This window comes from Pseudoliparis swirei, chromosome 2, assembly GCF_029220125.1.
Source record: "Pseudoliparis swirei isolate HS2019 ecotype Mariana Trench chromosome 2, NWPU_hadal_v1, whole genome shotgun sequence".
Lineage (NCBI taxonomy): Eukaryota > Metazoa > Chordata > Actinopteri > Perciformes > Liparidae > Pseudoliparis > Pseudoliparis swirei.
In genome coordinates, this window is record NC_079389.1 from 14,690,541 (window position 1) to 14,711,641 (window position 21,101).

The 21,101-nt window shown below is 41.0% G+C and overlaps 1 protein-coding gene across 5 annotated transcripts in view; it reads right to left on the reverse strand.

Annotated features, from left to right (window-relative positions):
* Positions 1-21,101, reverse strand: part of LOC130203133 (alsin-like) — a 22,191-nt gene continuing 1,090 nt past the window's right edge. For 2 of the 5 annotated variants that reach the window (XM_056429029.1, XM_056429019.1), the window contains exons 3-41: positions 20,349-20,509; positions 19,789-20,013; positions 19,371-19,561; positions 19,098-19,130; positions 18,810-19,004; positions 18,559-18,608; positions 18,156-18,370; positions 17,785-17,872; positions 17,417-17,586; positions 15,985-16,153; positions 15,679-15,775; positions 15,376-15,453; positions 14,761-14,976; positions 14,363-14,534; positions 13,898-14,093; positions 13,200-13,265; positions 12,932-13,091; positions 11,991-12,122; positions 11,373-11,501; positions 11,062-11,085; positions 9,972-10,042; positions 9,313-9,379; positions 9,016-9,194; positions 8,722-8,787; positions 8,354-8,452; positions 7,924-8,088; positions 7,650-7,761; positions 7,050-7,127; positions 6,652-6,788; positions 6,219-6,374; positions 5,711-5,825; positions 5,110-5,267; positions 4,898-4,996; positions 4,570-4,752; positions 4,356-4,401; positions 4,116-4,177; positions 3,462-3,611; positions 3,262-3,358; positions 1-3,095 (exon numbers count right to left, since the gene is read on the reverse strand). In XM_056429029.1, coding sequence (XP_056285004.1) covers positions 3,057-3,095; positions 3,262-3,358; positions 3,462-3,611; positions 4,116-4,177; positions 4,356-4,401; positions 4,570-4,752; positions 4,898-4,996; positions 5,110-5,267; positions 5,711-5,825; positions 6,219-6,374; positions 6,652-6,788; positions 7,050-7,127; positions 7,650-7,761; positions 7,924-8,088; positions 8,354-8,452; positions 8,722-8,787; positions 9,016-9,194; positions 9,313-9,379; positions 9,972-10,042; positions 11,062-11,085; positions 11,373-11,501; positions 11,991-12,122; positions 12,932-13,091; positions 13,200-13,265; positions 13,898-14,093; positions 14,363-14,534; positions 14,761-14,976; positions 15,376-15,453; positions 15,679-15,775; positions 15,985-16,153; positions 17,417-17,586; positions 17,785-17,872; positions 18,156-18,370; positions 18,559-18,608; positions 18,810-19,004; positions 19,098-19,130; positions 19,371-19,561; positions 19,789-20,013; positions 20,349-20,509 — 4,846 coding nt within the window. In that variant the 3' untranslated portion in view covers positions 1-3,056. Of the gene's footprint in view, positions 3,096-3,261; positions 3,359-3,461; positions 3,612-4,115; positions 4,182-4,355; positions 4,402-4,569; positions 4,753-4,897; positions 4,997-5,109; positions 5,268-5,710; positions 5,826-5,954; positions 5,972-6,218; positions 6,375-6,651; positions 6,789-7,049; positions 7,128-7,649; positions 7,762-7,923; positions 8,089-8,353; positions 8,453-8,721; positions 8,788-9,015; positions 9,195-9,312; positions 9,380-9,971; positions 10,043-11,061; positions 11,086-11,372; positions 11,502-11,990; positions 12,123-12,931; positions 13,092-13,199; positions 13,266-13,897; positions 14,094-14,362; positions 14,535-14,760; positions 14,977-15,375; positions 15,454-15,678; positions 15,776-15,984; positions 16,154-17,416; positions 17,587-17,784; positions 17,873-18,155; positions 18,371-18,558; positions 18,609-18,809; positions 19,005-19,097; positions 19,131-19,370; positions 19,562-19,788; positions 20,014-20,348; positions 20,510-21,101 lie in introns of those variants that run through there. The other 3 variants (XM_056429037.1, XM_056429045.1, XM_056429055.1) reach the window with 3 other exon arrangements.

Genomic DNA, 21,101 nt, shown 5'->3' on the forward strand with positions numbered 1-21,101 from the left:
TTTCCAGATTTAAACCAGATTTATTGCCCCTTTTTGAGTAAACACATTCATTTGCAATCTCACTGCATTTATCTATCAAAACTAACAAAACATTCTGCAATCAGTCACAAAAATAAAGGCTTAGTTACAAAAATAATCAAGTGATAAATGTAGTCACTTTATGGCCCCATGTTTTGAAGCCTCGAAGAAGTGTAAGTTTCTGCAGAAGACAATGACATGTTTTATATGTTTGAGCCCAAAAGAATTAGACACTATGTGCGCTTATGTGCTACCTCTGGCCATTTTATAAATCAATTTAGTGTCAATCATTTTACTTTATTTGAGGACAACAAACCGTCATCAAGTCCTGCTAGTGATGACAAATGGTTGGTAGACTGAAAGCTGCAGGTCATTTGTTGATATTAGGCAACAACATCTGTTTTGTGCTGTACCAGCTAAATGCTTTCGTCTCCATCCTTCGTTATCACCGCTGTATTTAACTAAATTAAAGTTGTTTTAAAAGCAAAAAGAAAAGAAAATCCATCGCAACACAAGTTTACATTATGCATAAGTAACAATAGAGTCAAACACACGTCAGCAACGCTGGAAAAGAGAACGAGATTTTGAATCCAACAGCTGCTTTTCTGTAATATTGGCCAGTTATTTTTGTTGTATTCTGCAATTCAGTCTGAACTTTCTGCAGTTTTATTCCTGGTTACTCAAAAACGAGCTCAGTTCATCAGTAACATGATGGCGATTCTTAAAAACCTCTATAGTTGTGTTCGTCTCCACAGGGATGATTAATATCCACACGATGTTGTGGTAAATTCTCTGATATAGGATTTATATTTTTAATATACCTCTAATAAATATTTTTTATTGCTTCTAATAATAAATAAATGAAATACAATTCCTTTGAAAGTGATTTGAAGGTCCCAGGTTCTTATAAATAGAAACATTAATACTAATTTTATACAAAAACAAATATGACGATTGCTGAGGTCGGGACTATTCTGGGGGCTAAAATGTTTTGCCAAATTGTAATCATAAACCTTTTCTTTTGCCAGAACAAGTAACAATGATACAAAGTACTGAAAGTTATCATTCTGATGTCACAAACAGATGTGAAAATACATTTACAGATGAAAGGGTCAAAAAACAAACAGATAGAAAAATAAACAAGTACCTTGATGTTCAAGTTAATAAGCTGCATTCAAACACAGTGATACGACAATCATGGCATACACATGCCATGTTTTCATTTGAGGAAGTGCAGTAGCTCGTAAGAAAATAGTGAATGGAAGAATGCATCTCTCTCTAATTATATATATATATATATATTGCGTGCACAACAAGTAGTCATCACTTTTTGGGGGTCAACCTTCCACCAAATTTCACTGAAATCGGCAGACGATATTTTTTTTGGACAAATCCTGCACACAAGCTAAGAGGACCGATAACATTATGACTGTTTGAGACAGGGATAAATCCTGAAATTTGTATATATATATATATATATATATTTTTTAAAAGTTGTGAATATAAATTCCTGGCTGTTTGCCGAACTAAACTAAAAAGCTGTCAGTGTAACATTAAAAGTGTTCTTCGTTAAACTTGTTCATATTAGCTCGTTCATACACAAACACACAAACTAAATGCAATATCAACAAAGGAATGCCCATTTCCATAATTCTCAACTATTCAGTGTTCCCTCAATAATTACATAACGTTTAAAAAAAACTCTGTCATGACATGTCACCGGCCGACTGGTCAGCTTACTGTTTACTACATGTGAGTATCAGAAGTTAAGACCTGAGAATAACTGATGCAGGGCGCACGCGCACACACACACGTTAGGATTGCATTACAGGAGAGTACAAGGCCTAAAAGATGAAGGAATACAAATCATTTGAAACTGTTGAGTGTGATGTTTTGAACTCTCCTGCATTCGAAAGTTATAAAGGGGTCCACGTAAGGGGAGTGGGATGGGAAAATGTAGCCCTTTTCATTTAAATGCAAACAAAGTGAGACTTTTGTTTGCAGACTATATTACGTTTGCATGAACATACTGTTAAATAAAAAATGAAGCTTTCTGACCTGGAAGTTTTGGTTTGGCTTCTGAGGAAGACATTGAACTCCTACGACATTTAGTGCCTGAAGCTGATCGTTGTTTTGATTTCCCGCAGATAGTAAAACACTGTTGTCACCTCCATCTGTGCCTCCTGATGTTGCTCTGGGAACAGTGTAAAGTAATGAAAACACAGCGCTCACACTACTGAGAGTGCTACAAACAGAATCACGTGCGAGAAAATCTTGGTTTTACAAAACCGACGGCGTACCAACAGCACAACATGTTTCTTCAGTTACCAAATACAGTCTAATGTATGCAGTGATGATGCTGCGCTGAGGCTTCATTGTTGATTTTCAACAGTGCATTTAGTGTAGTTGAGATTTATCATTAAATGAATGCATGTAAAGACATAAATTATACTTTAAAACCTTGCAGTTCCCTTTGTGGATCTTCTGGTCATTAAAACAATATCTACATTGTTATTTCATACTTTCACTTGCCCCTTATGCTCACTTTAGAATCTGATCTGATCAGTTATCTTTGCTTTGAGTGTTCTAGAGTGCAACAACTTACAGTGACATCACTGTGTATTTCATCTGTTAGTGTATACTATGTAAAGTAATGAATGAGAACTGAACTGCTGTGACACTCTTTGCGAGAACGTTGTCAGCACAGTGAGTTCAGAAAGGAGAGAAAACGAGCTGCTGCATTAATATAAAGTATTTCTGAAGAAAGAACATCGACTGTAACATCGAGGACAATAAAGTAGTTTTCTTGTCCAGAAGAGGGCGATGTGTGTCCTATGAAAACGTAATATACAAAAGAAAGACACTTGGTGTGCTGTAACATACTGACAGGTCAACGACATCATTCTCCCGTTTGACAAAAGGAGAAGGAGTGACGCTTCCACCTCCCTCCGTCGGTCTGTGCAGCTTCCCAGTAGAATCCAGGTGGTTTGACTGGTTTTGTTCTGGCTGCTCCTCGGTGTCACTCTTCTTCTCTGCTCCTACATAGCAGACTCCTGCAGGATGTGGGAGTAGCAGGCCTGCAGCAGAGAAATGTAACTAACGATTAAGTGATGAAGGACAAACGACTGATGACCATGGATTTATCAACTAAAAAGCACGAATAGTGCACACATCTTTTAAGGCGGCACAACCCTCCAAATGTATTATTTGAGTAGTTAGCATTCTGTGTGTTGGGGGGTCCACCTGCAGTGTGGTGAACATCAGGCCCATCTCTCCGTGCTGAATGTTGGGGTCCATTAAATCGTCGATCAGACTGACCTCAGCTCCCAGGTTCCTGATCCTAAAGAAACACAACATGTGTAGTCTGGTCACCACTACGACACATTGTTAATGATATATGTGTGTGTGTGTGTGTGTGTGTGTGTGTGTGTGTGGTAACACACCTTGCTCTGAGCACCACATAGATGAAGAGAGGGAGAAGGTCATCCATGCACCACACGAAGTTGTCATCTAGCATAGATTTTACTTCCTGGGTCAATTCCTCAAACGTCTTCTGAATGACGAGGAGTTTGTCTGATGGAGTGAAGGCGGTGCTGTGTGTGTAGGGAGATATATATATATATATATATAATATACATGTATATCTTTTTCAGTGCTGGTGGTTCAACTTTAAAAATGTGACTCGTGGCTGTGTGACTGAAACATCTTCAGATCTTGAGATCACACGGATTAATGAAAAGTCAACCATTTCTTGGCAGAAAAAAATATCCTAAAATAAATTCAGAATAAAGTTTCCTTGCGAGCCTCAACGATCCAACTCCTTACATTTCTGCTCCAAAAGCTGTCAACAATCGTCCAGTCATTCACACAATCAGTAAAGTTGTTTTTCACACGCTGTGAGCACCGGAGCCCTCGCTGAGCCGGCGAGGAGGGGCACACTTTGAATGTTGTGTTTACAATTAGCAGTTGACAAATCCTTCCCATTGTGTCTTTACGTTGTGTATTAACCGAGATGTTGGACATTAACTCAATTTGTTTGCGTGTATGGGATTTCCTGCTTGCTCAAACTAACCACACTCAGGTCACATGGCAGCTACCTGATTTGTTGGAGTGTCTCTACAGCAGAAACAAAGCAGGCATCTTTACTGCTGGACACAATCTGTGATCAGAGTTGCAAAAGAAAATCAGTTATAGTGGACAAATCAAAAGAGCACACTTTAACCTCATGTTGGAATCACAGGCGATCCCTCGTGTGTGTGGCTGAAGGATGGGTGGATTGAAAGCCGCAGGAGGAAATGGAGAAACGTGTGTGGAAAATAGTGCATTTATCATCTAACCTGTTTTTTCTCTCCCAGAATTGAAACCCACACTGGCCAGAACTTCCTAGAAGAAAAACACAAAGTACTCTGAATTTTAAAGGCTTTCAAAAAACCAACCGAGAATGACGTTGTTGTTAAGTGCCTTTTAGAGACGGCATCTGTGGGTGCGCAAACAAACATGTGTGTGTGTGTGTGTTTCGGCGTGCGTTGAATGTTGAATGTACACACTCACTCCTGCACTCCCAGGAAGTTGAGCAGTGACTGGTCGGGCTGTTTGTTTTGTTGGAGGATGCGCTGCCAGTACTCGGCCTCCGCCTGCTCCTGCTGCAGGCAGTACAGGGTAAAGAGAGGAGGGTAGAGTCGAGGGAGCAGCTGAGGGAGGAGCAGGGAGGAGCAGCTCACCACCATAACACCGCTGGAGAGAGACGGAGATGAAGGTTCAATGTACAACACTGCCTTATATATGATAACTTCACCATTGCATGAGCTCAGATGCCAATAACTGCCTCTATTTCCATATATACTGTATATAGTTACATATGTGTGTGTGTGAAACTCACACTTGCTCTGCCATGTTAGCGTTCTGTTTGCTTTTAGATGGAGAGGCAGACGGTTCTGGGATGACGCCTCCATCATCTGGTAGCCCTGGAAACAGAAACCTGCGAGCAAATTGCAAACAATGTGAAATACACCAATGCGAAGAACACGGCAGGCTCATCTACAGACGGCCGGGCAGTGAGGAGGCAATCAAAAGAGAAAGCTCGGAGTCTACCTGACGATGCAGAAGAAATGAGTGAGGTAGGCCAGAAGCTCCTGGACGGCCTGCCTGAGCAGCCGGCGGTTGGATCCCACACCGACATAGGTCATCCTGTAGACCGTCACCAATGTCTCCACCAGCCAGCCCAGAGGGTGGTGAGGGGTCTCACACGCCTGACATACAACCACAGAGAGCACACTTCAGTATTACATCGACTAAACTACACAGTTTTCCTTGATACAGTCAGGCAACAAGGCAGCGCCTCCTCTTCTTATCGTAAATCAAGTACTTCCTCCTGTGTGCTCCCACTGCACATATCCTTGTTGGATAGACACTCTGCTTTTCACTTCATTAGTTTAGTACACTTAACTTCAAAGAATGCAGTCTCATACTAAAACTAGTCCTGCATTAAATGTTCCCATCATGAAGGTTTAAAAGCTGTTTTAGAGGCGTTGATTCAATTACGTTACACAGAGAGGTATTTTATATATTTGATTTACCAGATTCTAACAATGAGGGTGGACTAAACCGAAGAACCACTTCTCGTTAGAACTCATTAATTGCAGGGCTGTTGATCATTATAAATACAGAGAGAATGAAAGAGAGCATTTCTCACCTTGATGAGGTATCTACGGATGTTGGCGTAGTTTGCCGTGGTCACCGGTTCTTCGTGCTGAGGAATGAACTCCAAACACTCCAATACTTTACTCTGAGACCTACTGAGAGCTGGGCTGTACACACACACACACACACACACACACACACACACATTAATATACTGCTGTTTTCCAAACTAGACGTGATCAGGCTGGCAACAAATTCGCTTTGACTGATTTGCTGCACAAAGCATGCTGGGATACCTGCGATGTGGAGCGAGCTGGCAGTGTGACGAGAGGTTGCGACAATGAAAAAAATTACAAAAAAAACGTTCTGAATGGCTGATGATTATTATATCATAATTGATGATCGATCGACGTTAACAAATTCAGCGAACATCTTAGTTACAATAATATTGTTCAGCTGACTTCAGAGCAGGAGTAACATTAACAGATTTTTTTCCAAAATCCATTTCTTAAACCAGTTGGTTCTGCACCTTGCTTCTTTGTGTGCGTTGCCGTGTCTACCTTTGTCGTCTTGCAGTTGTTATGGTTACAGCGATGTTGTCCCAGGCTGCAGCCCTCTCTCCTCTCCCAGCAGAATCACAGCCAAGCCGACTCCAACACTCGTCAAACACACAGAGCCACCTCTGACCTGCAGGCACCGCGTGCTGACCCACCCGGCTGCACATGCACACATTACAAAATAAAAATAAAAATTAATTAATTACAAAACAGGACATGAGCACGAGATGATTCAAACTCAAATATTGCTTGGAGTGACACCAATCAGCCGCACAATAATATTAATTTATAGATAAACTCACTTGAACACATATACATTCAAACAAAAGAATATCGGAAGGCAAAGAAAGAATATACACAAACAGATAAATATGTTTATATCTTCTTCTTCTTTTTAACAGAAAATCAGGATTTAAGAGGACACAGTAATCCTCACAGCAGGCTGTTTCTCTCTTTGTTTTCCGGTTCATCCACGGATGGTTTGATGTACGTTCCAACTACTTTCAGTCCTGCGGTCCACTCTCCGCTGAACACGCCCTCCAAGTAGTCGCCGTTAGCCAGGGACAAAATACCCTAAAGAAGAAGGGAATAATGAATGTATAAGAACTTATATTATTAATTAACTCAGTCATATTATTATTGTTGTTGTGTAAGTCAGGTTTTGTGGTGACCGACTAGGACGTTTTGTACAAACAACTGTGAGATTTTAACAACTAATTCTCCAATTACTCATCTAAAGAAGGACACGCGGCTCTTTTAGAAAGTCGTAAAGAACATTAGAAACGGGCACAGCTGTCTCGAGGGCATGCTGAACAAAGAGCCGGAGCTTTCTACCTTTCCGTCGACAGTCCAGTCATCAGAAAACTCTCCATGTAACGCTGTGTCATCATCTGACACCAACAGACCTGGGCCCTGACGAAAAGCAATAAAAAGATTAACAATTACGTATATTATTTTATCTAATTATTGTTTTCAGCACGTCATTGCCTGAAGCCGTTTAGCACCTACAGTCGATGAGAGAAAATCAAAACTTAGTGGCATCACTTTGTCTTTCAGTGGCACTCAGCTGTTGCTGTTATCCACCTATCTTAAGCTCGCTTGTAGCTTAACATAGACTGGATGATGAGAGATATGACATGATACAACTATATCATATCAAAAGCACTATTTACTTGCCCACAATCTATTGGGGAATCCAGGTTTCAAAAGATCCACAGAGTTAGAAGTTAACAATAAATATATATATATATATATATATATTTCTTGTTAACTTCTAACTCCTTCACGTGTCGGTGCTCATTTGAGCGAAAGATAGCTTTACAATTATTGTTTTCACATACAAGTCAATGTTTTTAAAATTGACAGGGATAAGACATTTTATTAACTGCACCTCATTGGCTGTTAAATGACGACCCTGCTTTCGGCTGAACTTACACACATCTTGTTGTCTCTGAAGGTCCCTTCATAGTACAAACCGCACTGGGTGACAACAACAGCGTTGCCATGCCGCTGCTCGTCCGACCACAGTCCCATGTACTTCTCACCTCTGGGAAGAGCACATGCGAGCGGTGATTAGAGACAGTTGTGTGTCTTTATGAATATCATCTTCGTCAAATCATCATCAAAGTCATTTGTTGCACTTTAGGAGCTGATATTGTCAAGACAGAGGGAAATACAACAATGACAATGGAGCTTTTCCAGATCAGACCTGGTGATGTCATCGTGGACTCCGTATCCCGTCTTCTTGTCATGGATCCACTGGCCAATGAAAACGCTGGCAGACTTTTTGGCCAGATTGCCGGAGTTCAGCATGCCATAACCGTGCCTCTGCCCATCCGAGAAACAGCCCTCATACACCTCGCCACTGGCATACCTGGGTACAACCCCCAGAGACACGGATACCCCATGAGCAAAAACACACTCTGTGTGACATGGTCTTCAGACTCGATGATTCAATAATGTGACTTTACATTAGGGGCTTTGGGTCAAGGACTGAAACTTAACACAGGACATGACCTCTCTGATTCCAATACGACGAAGGTTATGATGAAGACCCGTGTAACTCTGTTCTATACACGTCATTTGTACAATGCTACATACTACTTCACTAAAACGTTAGTAGAAAACAGTGTACTGACTTGTACTTGCCGAAACCATGGATCTTGCCATCTCTCCAGAGTCCATGGTAGTTGTCTGGCTTATTCAGCACTTTGTCAGGCAGGACACACTCTCCATAGCTGGAACGAACAATTGCACAGAAATGTTGAGAAAACGATTTAATCTGCGCTAGTTAATCACACAGATATGAATAGGAAAAAACACTAGCTGGTTTCACTGTTAATGGCATACTGGATGTTTAAAACTGAAAATTATCACCAGTATTCTTCGGTTTCTACAACTATTTAAAGTGTTTCACATCTCCCTAAAAGGTAGAGAGATGCGTGGTATTGCAAATGAACAACATCGAACATAAACAAGCTCGTTGGTGCTCCACCAGGTTACTTACCCATCCTCCTGTCCGTTCTTAAAGTTCCCATTGTAGGTCCGTCCATCTGGCCACTTCATGGTGCCTCTGTAAAGGCAAATACATTCAACCATCAAACTATTTGCATCAAGCCTGTTGTGAACTCTGTGGCCATTTAATTGGCTCCTATTGGTTAAAATCAACTTGAAAAATATAATAAAGCCTAGGTCTTGTCTCACTGTGATGACATACTGCTGCATAGGATTTATTGATGCGTATTGAATGTAAAATATAAGTAATAACTTATATCTAAGAGAAACAAACACACTCTCTAACCTGCCATGAACTCGTCCTGCCAGCCAGCCCCCGGTGTACTGGGCATCTTTAAACCGGCCCTCTCCAGTGAACTTGTAGGAGGCCGTGCGAGTCATTGCTGTCAACCCCGGCGACGATCCCTGACCTGGACCTCCCAGCACCTGATCCACCGCCTGGTTAAGAGACCGTAGCCACTTGTTCTGGAGAGAGAGAAACAAAAGATAGCTGCATAAAACAAGTTTAAATTGTTTATCTTAAAACTTAAATGACAACCAAGCTGCAACCAGCGGGTAATTAGTAGGTAAACGAGCGGTGTACCTTCTCTTGTGGTGTCGAGGCCACCAGGGTGAAGCTCTCCTCTGGGCATGTTACTTTGATGGCATAGCTGAAGACAGAAGGGCAATAATAAACTTTATCCGTGTAAACGTTCAAGATATCAACTCTTCCTAGCTTTGAGGGGATTGAAAACAATCTGACAAATAGCCAAGTAGTAAGCAACCACTAAAATGTAGTTAATCTAGATGCCACTAGATGCTGGAGCCAAAGAACTGAGTCAATAAAAAGAGAACTCATTTCATGGCTCTGGGGAAATGGTGCCTTATCCTGGATACTACAGTTTAAAGACGTTTGTTTCCTGCCAAATGTTCTTCAAACGACAGCCAATGTTTGTTGCTTGATTGATTAGCTTCAACTCCATCCACGGCCAATTACCTAATTTGGAGTGATAATCTCAAAATCCAGGATGCCTTCAGACCTGGGTGCCATCCCACTGTGAACATGTTTGTGGTATTAGCAGACCAGGAGGAGCTAAAGCATAACATTACTGTACACGTGAGGGTGAGTGAGATGTCCTTTGTTCATTCTCATAAAACACTGATGGATCACTGGTTTTACCGTCGCATCCAAGCATTTATATTAGTATTTGTCATGTGAGCCTTGACATCCATAGTTTTGATTTTTAAATGAATCAAACTCACAGTCCGCTGCTGTCTTCTGTCACTGGTTTCACCCACAGACTGGTCAGAGGGTAGATGTGATGCATGGCGAACTGCAGAGAGAGAGAGAGAGAAAGTTTCAGGTATCTATCTTCATCATTCTGCAGACGTGATGCCGTGATACTTCTCAGAGTATTCAGTTCAGTCTTTCAAATCAATGTTCAAATCCAGATCATGTGGGGATGTGCAAAATGAGAGAGATCAATAACAATGACGATGACGGTTACTTTTATATACTACACCTAAAGACAGGAATACTCTGTCGGTATGGAGTTTATAAATCACTTGAATGACTAACAATGATGCCAAGTACATATGTGATTTATTAGTACGGTAATACACAAAATCATGCGAAACCTCTGATTTTTTTGTTTAACTGTCCAGATTATTCTTAACAAAGGCTACGACTAAATGTGCAAGGCAAGATGCATACGCAGTAGGCAATGCTGGATCAACAACGTGTAGAAGATTTACGACACAGCACCGGACATGAACCCAAACCAGAGAGAAGCGGGACAGGTTTCACCACTATCTGCTGTCTAAGAACATATCACCAAACAGATAGGAAGTCAAACTATTCGTCAGGATTCTGTAGAGAGGAAGCGACGCACAGGAAAAAGACAATGCCCCCCCCCCCCACCACCACCACCACCACCACCACCACACACACACACTAAATAAATCTTAATTTAGGATGTATGTAATGCTGAGGTGTGCAATATAACAAAGCCTGATTTTCATTCAGTTATTCTGCCCTCATTGGGGTGGAAGAAATATTTAAGAATAACAGAATACTGGGATTTTCAATATAACATTGCTGAAAACAAAAATATAATAATGGCCTGAACTACAATAGTTCGAGCGAGAGGGGAATTATAAACTAGCAAGCGAAGAATGTTTTGTGTTTTGTGTGTACAGCTCCTTTAACATTACACATACTCATTGTTAACATTTCTTTATTTGCTCACTACTGCCATGTGAACCTGTCAGATTGTAAGCACCAGAGGCCGGCCTGCCCATGCTGATGCAGCACAAAGCTCAGGCTGGTTAAACTGGTGTCAGATATACTTACAAGGCTCTGAGAGGGAATGGCACCCTGAGTGAAGGAAAGATACAATGTACAGATATCAACTTTATCTGCAAAACATAGTATTTGTGCCGAAACACAAGGATGACAGATGAAAGCGTCGTCTGACCTGAACAAGACGAACACAGATCATGTGGCTTTTCTCTACGACACCGTTTCAACAGTGTGTGTTGTTATTCACTGAAGTTAAATATTAAAAGTTCCATCTGAAGAGAATTACTAGTTTCCACAAGTAGAAGAAAAATACCATTATTTGGCAATTTTTGGGCAGATTTCCGTTCGGCATGTGTGTGTACCTGGGTGTGCACCAGTGTGTCATTGAACAGTATGAACCAGTGGTTGGAAAACCGCCCGGCGTTCTGCAGAGTCAGAGATCTGTTGCTGCTTTCACACACCACACGACGCTGCGGGAGACGCAGGACCTCCTGATGAACAAACACACAATGTATATTTCTGATTAAACTTAACAGTAGGTCGACATGCTGCATTTCAACATGACCGACTTGAGACTCTCTTTACCCATTTCACTCATTTTGGTGATATTTACGTTTTTGTTTTTTCAGAAGTTGTCATTTTGGGGTGGCATGGTTTCCATCTGAGCACCTCACAATACAATAATATCCACTTGCTCTTCAATATTAGCAGATAGTGGACTAATGACAGAATGTGAATAATATTGGAATGAAAAAGGAGCAAACAGACAGCCATGGTTGGTACATTAAACGTGTCCTGTATCCTGTGAGCAGGAACATCTCTGGAGTCAAACACATGTCCAAAGCCCAGCAGCTTAAGTGGTTTAGAGTTTATTTTCAAAAGCATATTCTCTTTTTCTTCTTGATCAAACTAATGTTTCCTTAGTACGATCAAGAGATATGATAGCAGGTTTAAATAACTTAACAGAGAGTTGTGCTCACAGTAGTTTTTCCAGAGTGGATACTCCAGAAGAGGAAGGTGGCTTCAGCCTCCTTCTTCCTCCTCAACAGGGACACAGACAGGGAGTCATACTGATTACAGCCCTGATGGAGGGACTGGTACTCTGTAGTTAACTGGGGAAGAAAAAGAAAAACAATGAGCAGGGTTTATTTAATTTAGAACATAAAGAAGATTCTACGTGGCCGTTCTTATGACAATACAATATATAATTTACGGATCACAGTTGAAAATAGACCGTGCATTCAAGCAGACTGAAACAACTCTACCCATTTTAATTCTGCCCACACAATCAGGAAGATACAGTGGAATATATATATTTTTCTCCACTGTCGTACAAATGAGGACTGACTTCATCACAAATAACACAACAAAGTGCAAACCTCTGCCAAGACTCCATCATTCTCAACATCTGTAATAAAAGACAATAAGTATACAGTATGTTCCCACAATAATCACCAGTGTAAGTATGTTAAAGAGACTGACAATCTATGTTTTTTTAATGTCTATTACCTGCAAAAAGCATCAGAAAGCACCAAACTGTTAAATTCAGTGTCAAAGGCTTCTTCTCTTCAGGTGTTTACAGTGAAATAAAAGACTGTTACATTTTAGTTTGTCATACACAGGTTTTATATTTACTGCTAAATAGCTCAATTTAAAACATGATAACTTGTGTTATATTATTTAAGATATAGTATCCTTGTGTAAATGTGACAATACATTTGAAGATTAGGTTTTTTAAATTTTGAATGTAAAAAATAAGTATTTTTAACAGTGTTATATTCAGGTCAATACAATGACCGAAATAGGTAAAAAATATATCTAAACTTACTCAATCGTGGGGGAAAAAAAGAGGGGAAAAACTTTTGAGTGGAAAAATAGAGAGGAAGAAGAAAAACAAGAGAGCGGTGAGCTTCCTTCTCACCACATCGTAACATGCTGCCAGTTTGAGCAGGACTCGGCTGTACTGGTGGAGCTGCTGCAGAGGCCAGTACATCAAGGAAACCAGATCAACATTACCACTGACGGACTGGTCTGATACACACAGCTGAGCGAGCACGGTCTCCTGAGAGCCTAAACACTCACTGCACAGAGACAGACAGAGGAATAAGACACAAATTGGATTCAATTATCTTCAGTATTTTCATCAGCTCGATTTACTTTTCTAAAAGCAAAGAAAAAAAGGAGCTTACAGTGAGAGTTTATGGAGAGATCGGAATCCACCCATCACCTGGAAGTTACCGACTGAAGAACAATACCTGGAGAGAGGCAAACGCAGAGAGAGATGTTAATCTGGGTTTTTGTTTGCACACTAGATACAAGATAAAAAAACATCAAATGAACTGGAAAGTTCTTAGTGAAAATAACTTGTCTTAAACCCATGTAACTGATTTTCCAAATGTGTTCTAACAAGCCCAAAGAGCAGAATACTGATTCAGGAAAACAAGTGCAGTTTGGCTACAGTCCAAGAAACAAGAAAGATTTAATTTAAAAGCTTTGTATTAAAATAGACAAATAAAGTAATTTACAGTGAAGATACAGTATGTGGAGAAGTGGTCTTTAACATTGAGACGGGTATTCAAAGCTAGAGTAGGTAATGTATTTTTTGAAAGTGAAATTATCATTACATTTCAACATAAATCGAAAAACCAAATGCTTTGACAAAAAAAGAAGAATATTTTGTATCCGTGGTTGTCTAGTGACTGTAATAATTAAGTAATTGTCACTGCGACAAATAAAGTAGTAAAAAAACACAGCAATGAGAAGTAAATGAGTGGAATATATAATCACAAGAAAATAAAGTACACACTAAAATAATTGAAAAATCCACGAAAGCAGGGAGACTAAAAACAAATAAAAAATTCAAACGAGATAAAAAGATAAACCTTACTCTTTATAAATCTCCAGAAAGTGCTTAGTGTGCGTCAGCAAGGGAAGGGAAGTGACATCACAACCCTGCACATCATGCAGGAAGTAGCTGAGTGACGTGGACTGTCGACCAATCAGGAAGCTCAGACGAACAAAACTCTCACAGAGAGAGAAGAAGAGATGAGTGCATGGCTCCCCTAACGACGGACACGCGCTCTCTGTGGAGGAGCGCACACACATAATAAGTTTATGCATTCACTTATTAGATGCTCAAATCATGCATGCATTATTTCACGGACACAATGTTGAATTTTACGGACATTTCTCTGAATTTTTTTTCCCTTCATTTATATTAAAGAGGAACATTCAATTCCCATATTCAAAACCACCAGTTATATGAGGGATCAGAGGTGGAAATGCAGAGGAGATCCATCACAGCAACTGGTGTTGCTCAACAAAGAGGGAGCCAGTAGAGAGTCCTCCTCACCTCTGTTCTGTAGTGGTGTGAGGAGGAGCGTCTTCACGCTGCTCAACCAGCAGTAAAATTGTCTCTCTCTGGAGGCCAGCTCATGGATCGCTGAGATAAAACCCATGATGTTCTGGTCTGCCAACACCGCACAGCTCTGACCTCCGCTGCAAACACCGCTAATATAGCCCATCTACACACAAAGATAAATAAAGGTGAAACAAGCATGCCCAGCATGATAACGTTGTTAATCATAGAACTTTAAAGCACATCTTTTATTCACTTCACCCAAACTTAAGTAATGAGTAAAAGCAAAAAAACTCTAGTGTTGCACTTGAAACATTTCTCCACCCATCCTCTTTCTTGCCATCAGTCCTGTTGAAGGGCAACAACACACAGTTGTGTTTTGGCATACACACCTCTATGCAGAAGGGCAGCAGGTTGGGTCTGACTGTATAACTCTGTGCTCTGTTGGGTGACCTTTGAGTTTGGCATGACCTCTCTCTCTGCATTGACCTTGGCTCTTGCTGCTGGCCGCAGTACAACAGGACCGGCTGGACACAGTCTCCATCAGCCAGGAAGAGGGAATGGCTCTGACCGGCGGTCACGTCCCAAACCCGAAGATCATCAGACAGCTACAGTGGCCAACAAGGGACAAAATATAGATGCTATGTAATGGTTTTTTGTAGATCTGCTCGTGTGACCACAGCATGATTACTTCACTGTACATTCTAGCATGATACTTGGCATACTCTGATATTTCAGAAACGGTGTCCTTGAGTATGTTTTACAGTCTAATTGTCACCCACCATATGTTACTTTCTTATTTTCAGTCATATTTCTGTGTATAATGCCAGGATATGGAATAAGTTTATTATGAACTTACTACTTAATTGTGTGAATGACTGGATTTATTTAAGTGCATAAGAAAAGAAGAAATAAGAATTTCAAGACATTTTTTATATTTGACTAAACGTGAAATACTGTAAATTAGAATGAAAGAATGAAAGGTTAGACTTGATATATTGAAGTACCTTTGTCTGTTGAGGTACAGTGACAGGACTGTTGACGTGTCCGAGCTGTCCACACATGTTGCTTCCCCACGAGTACACCTGAAAAAACACGAGATATGCTAACTGGTGTAAAACTGTGTGTGCACTTGTACTTGAGAAGCAAATTGACTTTTAGACCTAAAAAATTACGACATTAGGTTCAATCATCATAACTATTTGCCGATTAAGGTCAGACTTAGGCTAGGGTAAAAAAAAGTTGGTTGGGATGGTTAAGAATAGTGGGGGGCATATTATGTTAATGAGTTGTGTGCGTATGTTTGTTACCTGGCAGTGAGCTGTGAGAGCCAGTGAATGGTGTGAACCTGCGGCGACTTTGATCACCTCCTCGCCGGTCAAACCCTTGATGCACAGAGGCTGGAGTCTGAACACACACACAAACACACACACACTGACATAGCCTGTCTCCATTGGAAGAGTTTAAGCTCCGTTTTGAAGTAGTCCATCCCACAACTTCAGTTTCCCACTACATACAAGTTCACGCGAAAATGTAGTGTTAACATGGCTCTAAAAAGGTGCTAAATCCAGGTGGTGTTGGACTATAAGTGTATGTGCGTGTTTGTGCATCCACACCTGGCGAGCTGATCCCCATGTCCCAGTTGCCCCTCAGACCCGCGGCCCCAGCTCCACACTTCTGTCTCCAGAGACGGCAGCCCTTCTCCCGCGTCCTCCGGTGCTGCAGCCTGCGTCCGACAGGACGAGGACGGACTGCAGGCGCAATACCCCTGTTGCCCTGGAGACCCTGAAAGAAAAGCCCATGGTCTAATGATAAAGCCCTGGTAACAGTGTTGATTCAACCAACTGAACCATCAACTACTTGTTGCATTTAAGTGTCTCTCGAGACAGAATTTAAAACAGCAAGTACAGAAGAAGTAGATGATGCGTCTCATACTGCAACACAATGAGGAAAATACAATAAATGATGAGAGAAATATATATACACAAAGTGTCATATATAAGATGTATCACAACAATCTGTAGCTGGTCTGTGTGGCCTTTTCACCACAAGAAAACTGCACGAGAGTTTGCATACAATATGCTCACCAGCCTTATTAAACTATACTGGGAAATGCATATAAAACACATCAAACATGTTTGCTATGAACTCGCACGAATGACTTCTAGATGCTGGATGACCTTCAAATGTATTCCGACTGATGTGACTTTCTTTTTGACACTCCTAAAACTGGCAAACTAGAAAACAAGAAATTAGTCTGCTTCGTCTGCTAAACACTATTCCTCTCAAAAGTCTCCCAACATGTTGGTCTGTCTTGTGTGGCTTTATCCATACTGTCATACATTATGCTGTGGATATATAAAGTGTAAAGGGACTTTTAAATGGTCAATTGGGCAATGGGAAGGGTCATATATATTCCAACATTCGTCTCATTTGGCGTCGGCATTACAAGCTATATTGCGTCTAAAGGACTTTCTGAATTTAAATGTGAAGTCATTTGATCTTGACTAGTATATCAGTTGATCTGAGCTGATAACGTCCGATGAAGGAAAACCTATTATTGTACAGTGTGTCAAAGTAAAAGACAAACACAGGCAAAGGTATTGTGTGTTTCTGTTGGAGATACCGTTTGTATTTGTCTTCCTTGTTAGTCATGCTGCCACTTCACAGAAGAACACATTTCAGGGATTGTGCAGATATTATTGACTCCAGATCATTTATGAGAAGTTCATTTGCACTTTCTGTCATTATACATTTGAGAATATCGAAACTAATCTCTAATCTGTGCTCTTAATATGAAGCTGAAACAAACAGACAGTTTAGTCTAGGACAAATACTGAACATAGGGGGCAACAGCTAGCCTGGCTTTAACACACATGACTGAATATTTATTGGTAAACATCGTCTGCCAGCCTTTATGCTAAGCTAAGCTAAGCGCCTCCTGATTCTATTCTTACGGCTCAGGGTACCAATCTTATCTAACTCTGAGGAAGAAAGTAAATATTTCCCACAGGTGTGGTCAAGCTGTTCAAACCCTACCACTCCTACCACGGGTGGGTATTCCTGGCAGAGAGCGTCTCCTATGTCCTGCTGCTTTCCCCTTCTGATTTATATTTGTGAGACTGGTGCTATATGGTCCCTGCAGTGCCTGCTTCTCCGTCTCCAGACAAAGACGAACGTCTTCCGAAGACACAGACGAGGAGGAGTACGCCACTTCACTGTTACATTAGGAAAGAAAATAAAAGATCAGGCAGAAAATACTTTTTTTAGGAGAAAATATCCTTTAATGTGCCATTTTCCCCACAAAAAAGCTATTTCAGTGACAACTTCGCAACATGAGAACATGTAAAAACTGATCAACTGTAGTATCTAAAATTATTGTGCTCCATTGTCAACTACGGTGAATTTGGTCTTACTTGTTGGTTTGACTTTTAATTGGTGAATCCTCTTTGTAACTGGAAGTCAACAGATCCGTGGAAGGACTTGAGGAAACACAGCTGTCATCTGGAGAGAACAATGGCAGGCGAAAAGGAATAAAAACATTTAGTAGAAATAAAATAAGATTAAATTAGAGAAAACAAAGATACAAACAATGAAGTGAACAAAAGAGTGAACGGAACAAGATATGCAAGAAACAAGTAAATGAACAAGGTGCAAACAGCTCTGAATGAATTTTAAAAACTAGTGAAAAAAAAGAAACAAGTTGAGGAACAAAGAAGCTAAAAACACCGGAATAAAGATGTGAATGAGTTAATACATATACTTCAAAATGAACAGAATTTCCAACCTGAAGTGTAACTGCTCAGTGAGTCGGTATCTCCAGGCCCGGTGGACTGGCGCATCTCCAATGAGTGACTGGAGAGTTTCTGGAGGAGGTTCTGAAGTTCTGCTTCGTCAGGGAAGGCAGGGTTCTTATTGGTTCTCCAGTCTGACAGTGTGTGAGACTTGGGGCTGCCATCAGTTTCATTGAGGGGCTGAGGGGGCCTAACTGGAATATTCTTCCTTACGTTTTGCAATGGAGGGAAAGGAAAGAGAGAGAAAGCAGAAATAGATGACGGTTAAATACAACAAATGGAGAGATAAAAGAGAGACCACTGAATTATGTAAAACCATGCTGTTTAATTTTAGATTTGACATTTTTATAAATTGGACATAAACCAGCTGCAGAGCCAGGGCTGCTACCAACTAACCTTTCCCCAGGTTGTAATCTTCGTCTAAGGTCTCTTCTTCTTGAAGAGGTCTGGGAGCGCAAACCAAAGGTATTAACCAAAACTGAAATAGCTCTTAACTCTTAAATAAGCATCGATGCTTATTGACACTTAACCTGAAACATTTTAACAGCATCGACATTAAGTAATGTGTTATCTTTCTGTGTACAACAGGGTATTAGGCCCGAATCAATATATGTTTCTGTTATTTTGCCTTCCTGAAGTATAGTTACCTCATCTGTCATGACTTCAGTCAGCTCCACTCCAAGCGGACAGTAGTGACCAGTATCAGCTGCAAACGACTCCTCCCTTTCTGTCACTGAATAGTGAGGTGACCGACCCCGCTGTGTCTTCTCAGAAGGATTCTGGGTATTCTGTTGAGGCAAACTGCGGACCAGGGCCAGGCTGTGGTAGGCACCACAAGCCACCTGTGGATATGAAATAGAGATGGAATTTCTGGACCCAGATCATCGTCTTCTTTGTAATTTCAATTTGGCAATGAGAGGGGGAAGAGAAACTACCTGAAGTACATGTCTGCCTGCCAAGTGCTCCACCTGTGCAAGAGATGGAAATCGTACAAATGTGTTTTTAATTTAAAATATAGAAGTGCTCACATTCAAATAGACACAAACAAACATTGATCCATCAATTAGTGCACACATTTAATCTCATTTCTCTCACCAGCTAAAAGATTCCACATGTACCAAAAGTATTACTAGTCACAGCCGGGTTGAGTCCATGTTTATGATTTGGCTTGTCGACATATGAAATTAATTGAGCTTTCTATAAATTACCTTCTGTGGTCTCCACACAGGGAAGGTGTTGGTGACCAGGCCAAGTTGGCAGCCGCTTCCCCACGCCCAGAGCTCGTTCTGGGCCGACAGAGCCAGGCTGTGCTCCCGTCCAAGAGCTAGATACACAACTCGAACGACTGCTGGAGGAACGACATCACTGTCCACCACAGTGACCGGTGAAGGCTCTGAAACTGGAGGGTTTTATCAGCTGATGCTTCCCCGACATTTAGCAACTGATTATTACACTTACCAATTGACTAAATAAAATAAAATGTAAATAAAGGCACATGGAAAGGGTTCTGAAAGAAGAAAAAAGTAAGGAGGGCAAGCAGTGGGTAGGGTGGACAAACAACCGGAGAAATGTGTGAAGAAAAGAAGACAGGAAGCAAGGAAGGAAGGAGGTACAGTGTTTACTAACCTGTGATGCTTGTGTCTGTGCCCCTTTCCGTGAGCCCACACTGTCCTGCAGTGTTCTCCCCCCACATGTAGACGTTACCCTGCTCGCTTAGCGCTCCGCAGTGGAAACCACCAGCAGCCACACGGACCACGGTCGTCCCCAGCAGAGAGACCTCCAGCAACGGAGCAGACGCTGGAATACTCAAACCCCTCCACGACAGCTCTCCAAAGGAATAGACTTCTCCACCTGGATGACAGCCACAACTGAGTGGAAATCTATAATTTGGACTTTAAGATGCCTCTACTTCAGTTATAACTTAACTGTCACATAACTGTATCAAATGAATTTAGTTGTTGAAGGTGTAATGATGTAACAGCTACAGATACACAGAAGAAATGTCTTGCATAATGGTGGGGCAATATGGACAAATGATCCTACTCATCATTACAACATCATGTTACATGCACATAGCAGGGAATTTAAAATCACAGAAGGATTATGAGTGTTGTTATTATGTGTCAGTAATCAGTACACATTTAACAATCACATAATCCTATTGTCTCATACACACACACACACACCCTGCATCAGCAGGAGTCCATGGTGTTCTCCCAGGCTGGCCTGAAGGACAGGCCTGGAGAGCAGCACTCTCTCTGGACAGAGCTGCGAACTGGGACCCGCTGACTGCCAGATGTGGAGCACTCCTCGCTCTGAAGGTGTTGGCGCCTGGTCATCTGCAGGGCTGAAATGAAACAAGCAAACAAATCCCTAACTTTGACTTGAAATGGGCCTTCAATTTACACATAAGCTGAGCAAAGGCACAAAATAATGTGTCCAAACATAAACAAGCTGAATACCAGCACAATGTTGAAATGTATTGTGGTTGAGCGACACATACAGGATTTCTTCCAATATTGGATTAAATTATATCTCAATCATCCTTAGACCTTTACTTAAGGACCTGCAAGCCCCAACATACAGTTATGGTTTGAGGGAGAAAAACATCTGTTATTTACTGGGAGAAATATATTGCAGAACATCAATTTTGATTTCAAAACGGTGAATTTCACCAAATGGTGACAAGTTTGCAGGTATGAATGTTCCATCATGGAGCTTAGCCAAACTATTGTGAAGCTACAAAGACAGCCATGTCTCTTAACATTAAAAGACAACCTTTAATTACTTTCACTCACTTAAAGCAATTTGAATTGAATAAATTATATGAAAGTTGCTCTATCTAGTCATTTAAGTGTCTTTGTTAGACTAAGAGATCTGACATCTTGGCACACTTCAAGGACACAAGATTGGCATCTTGCTTTGGTATTCAACATGTT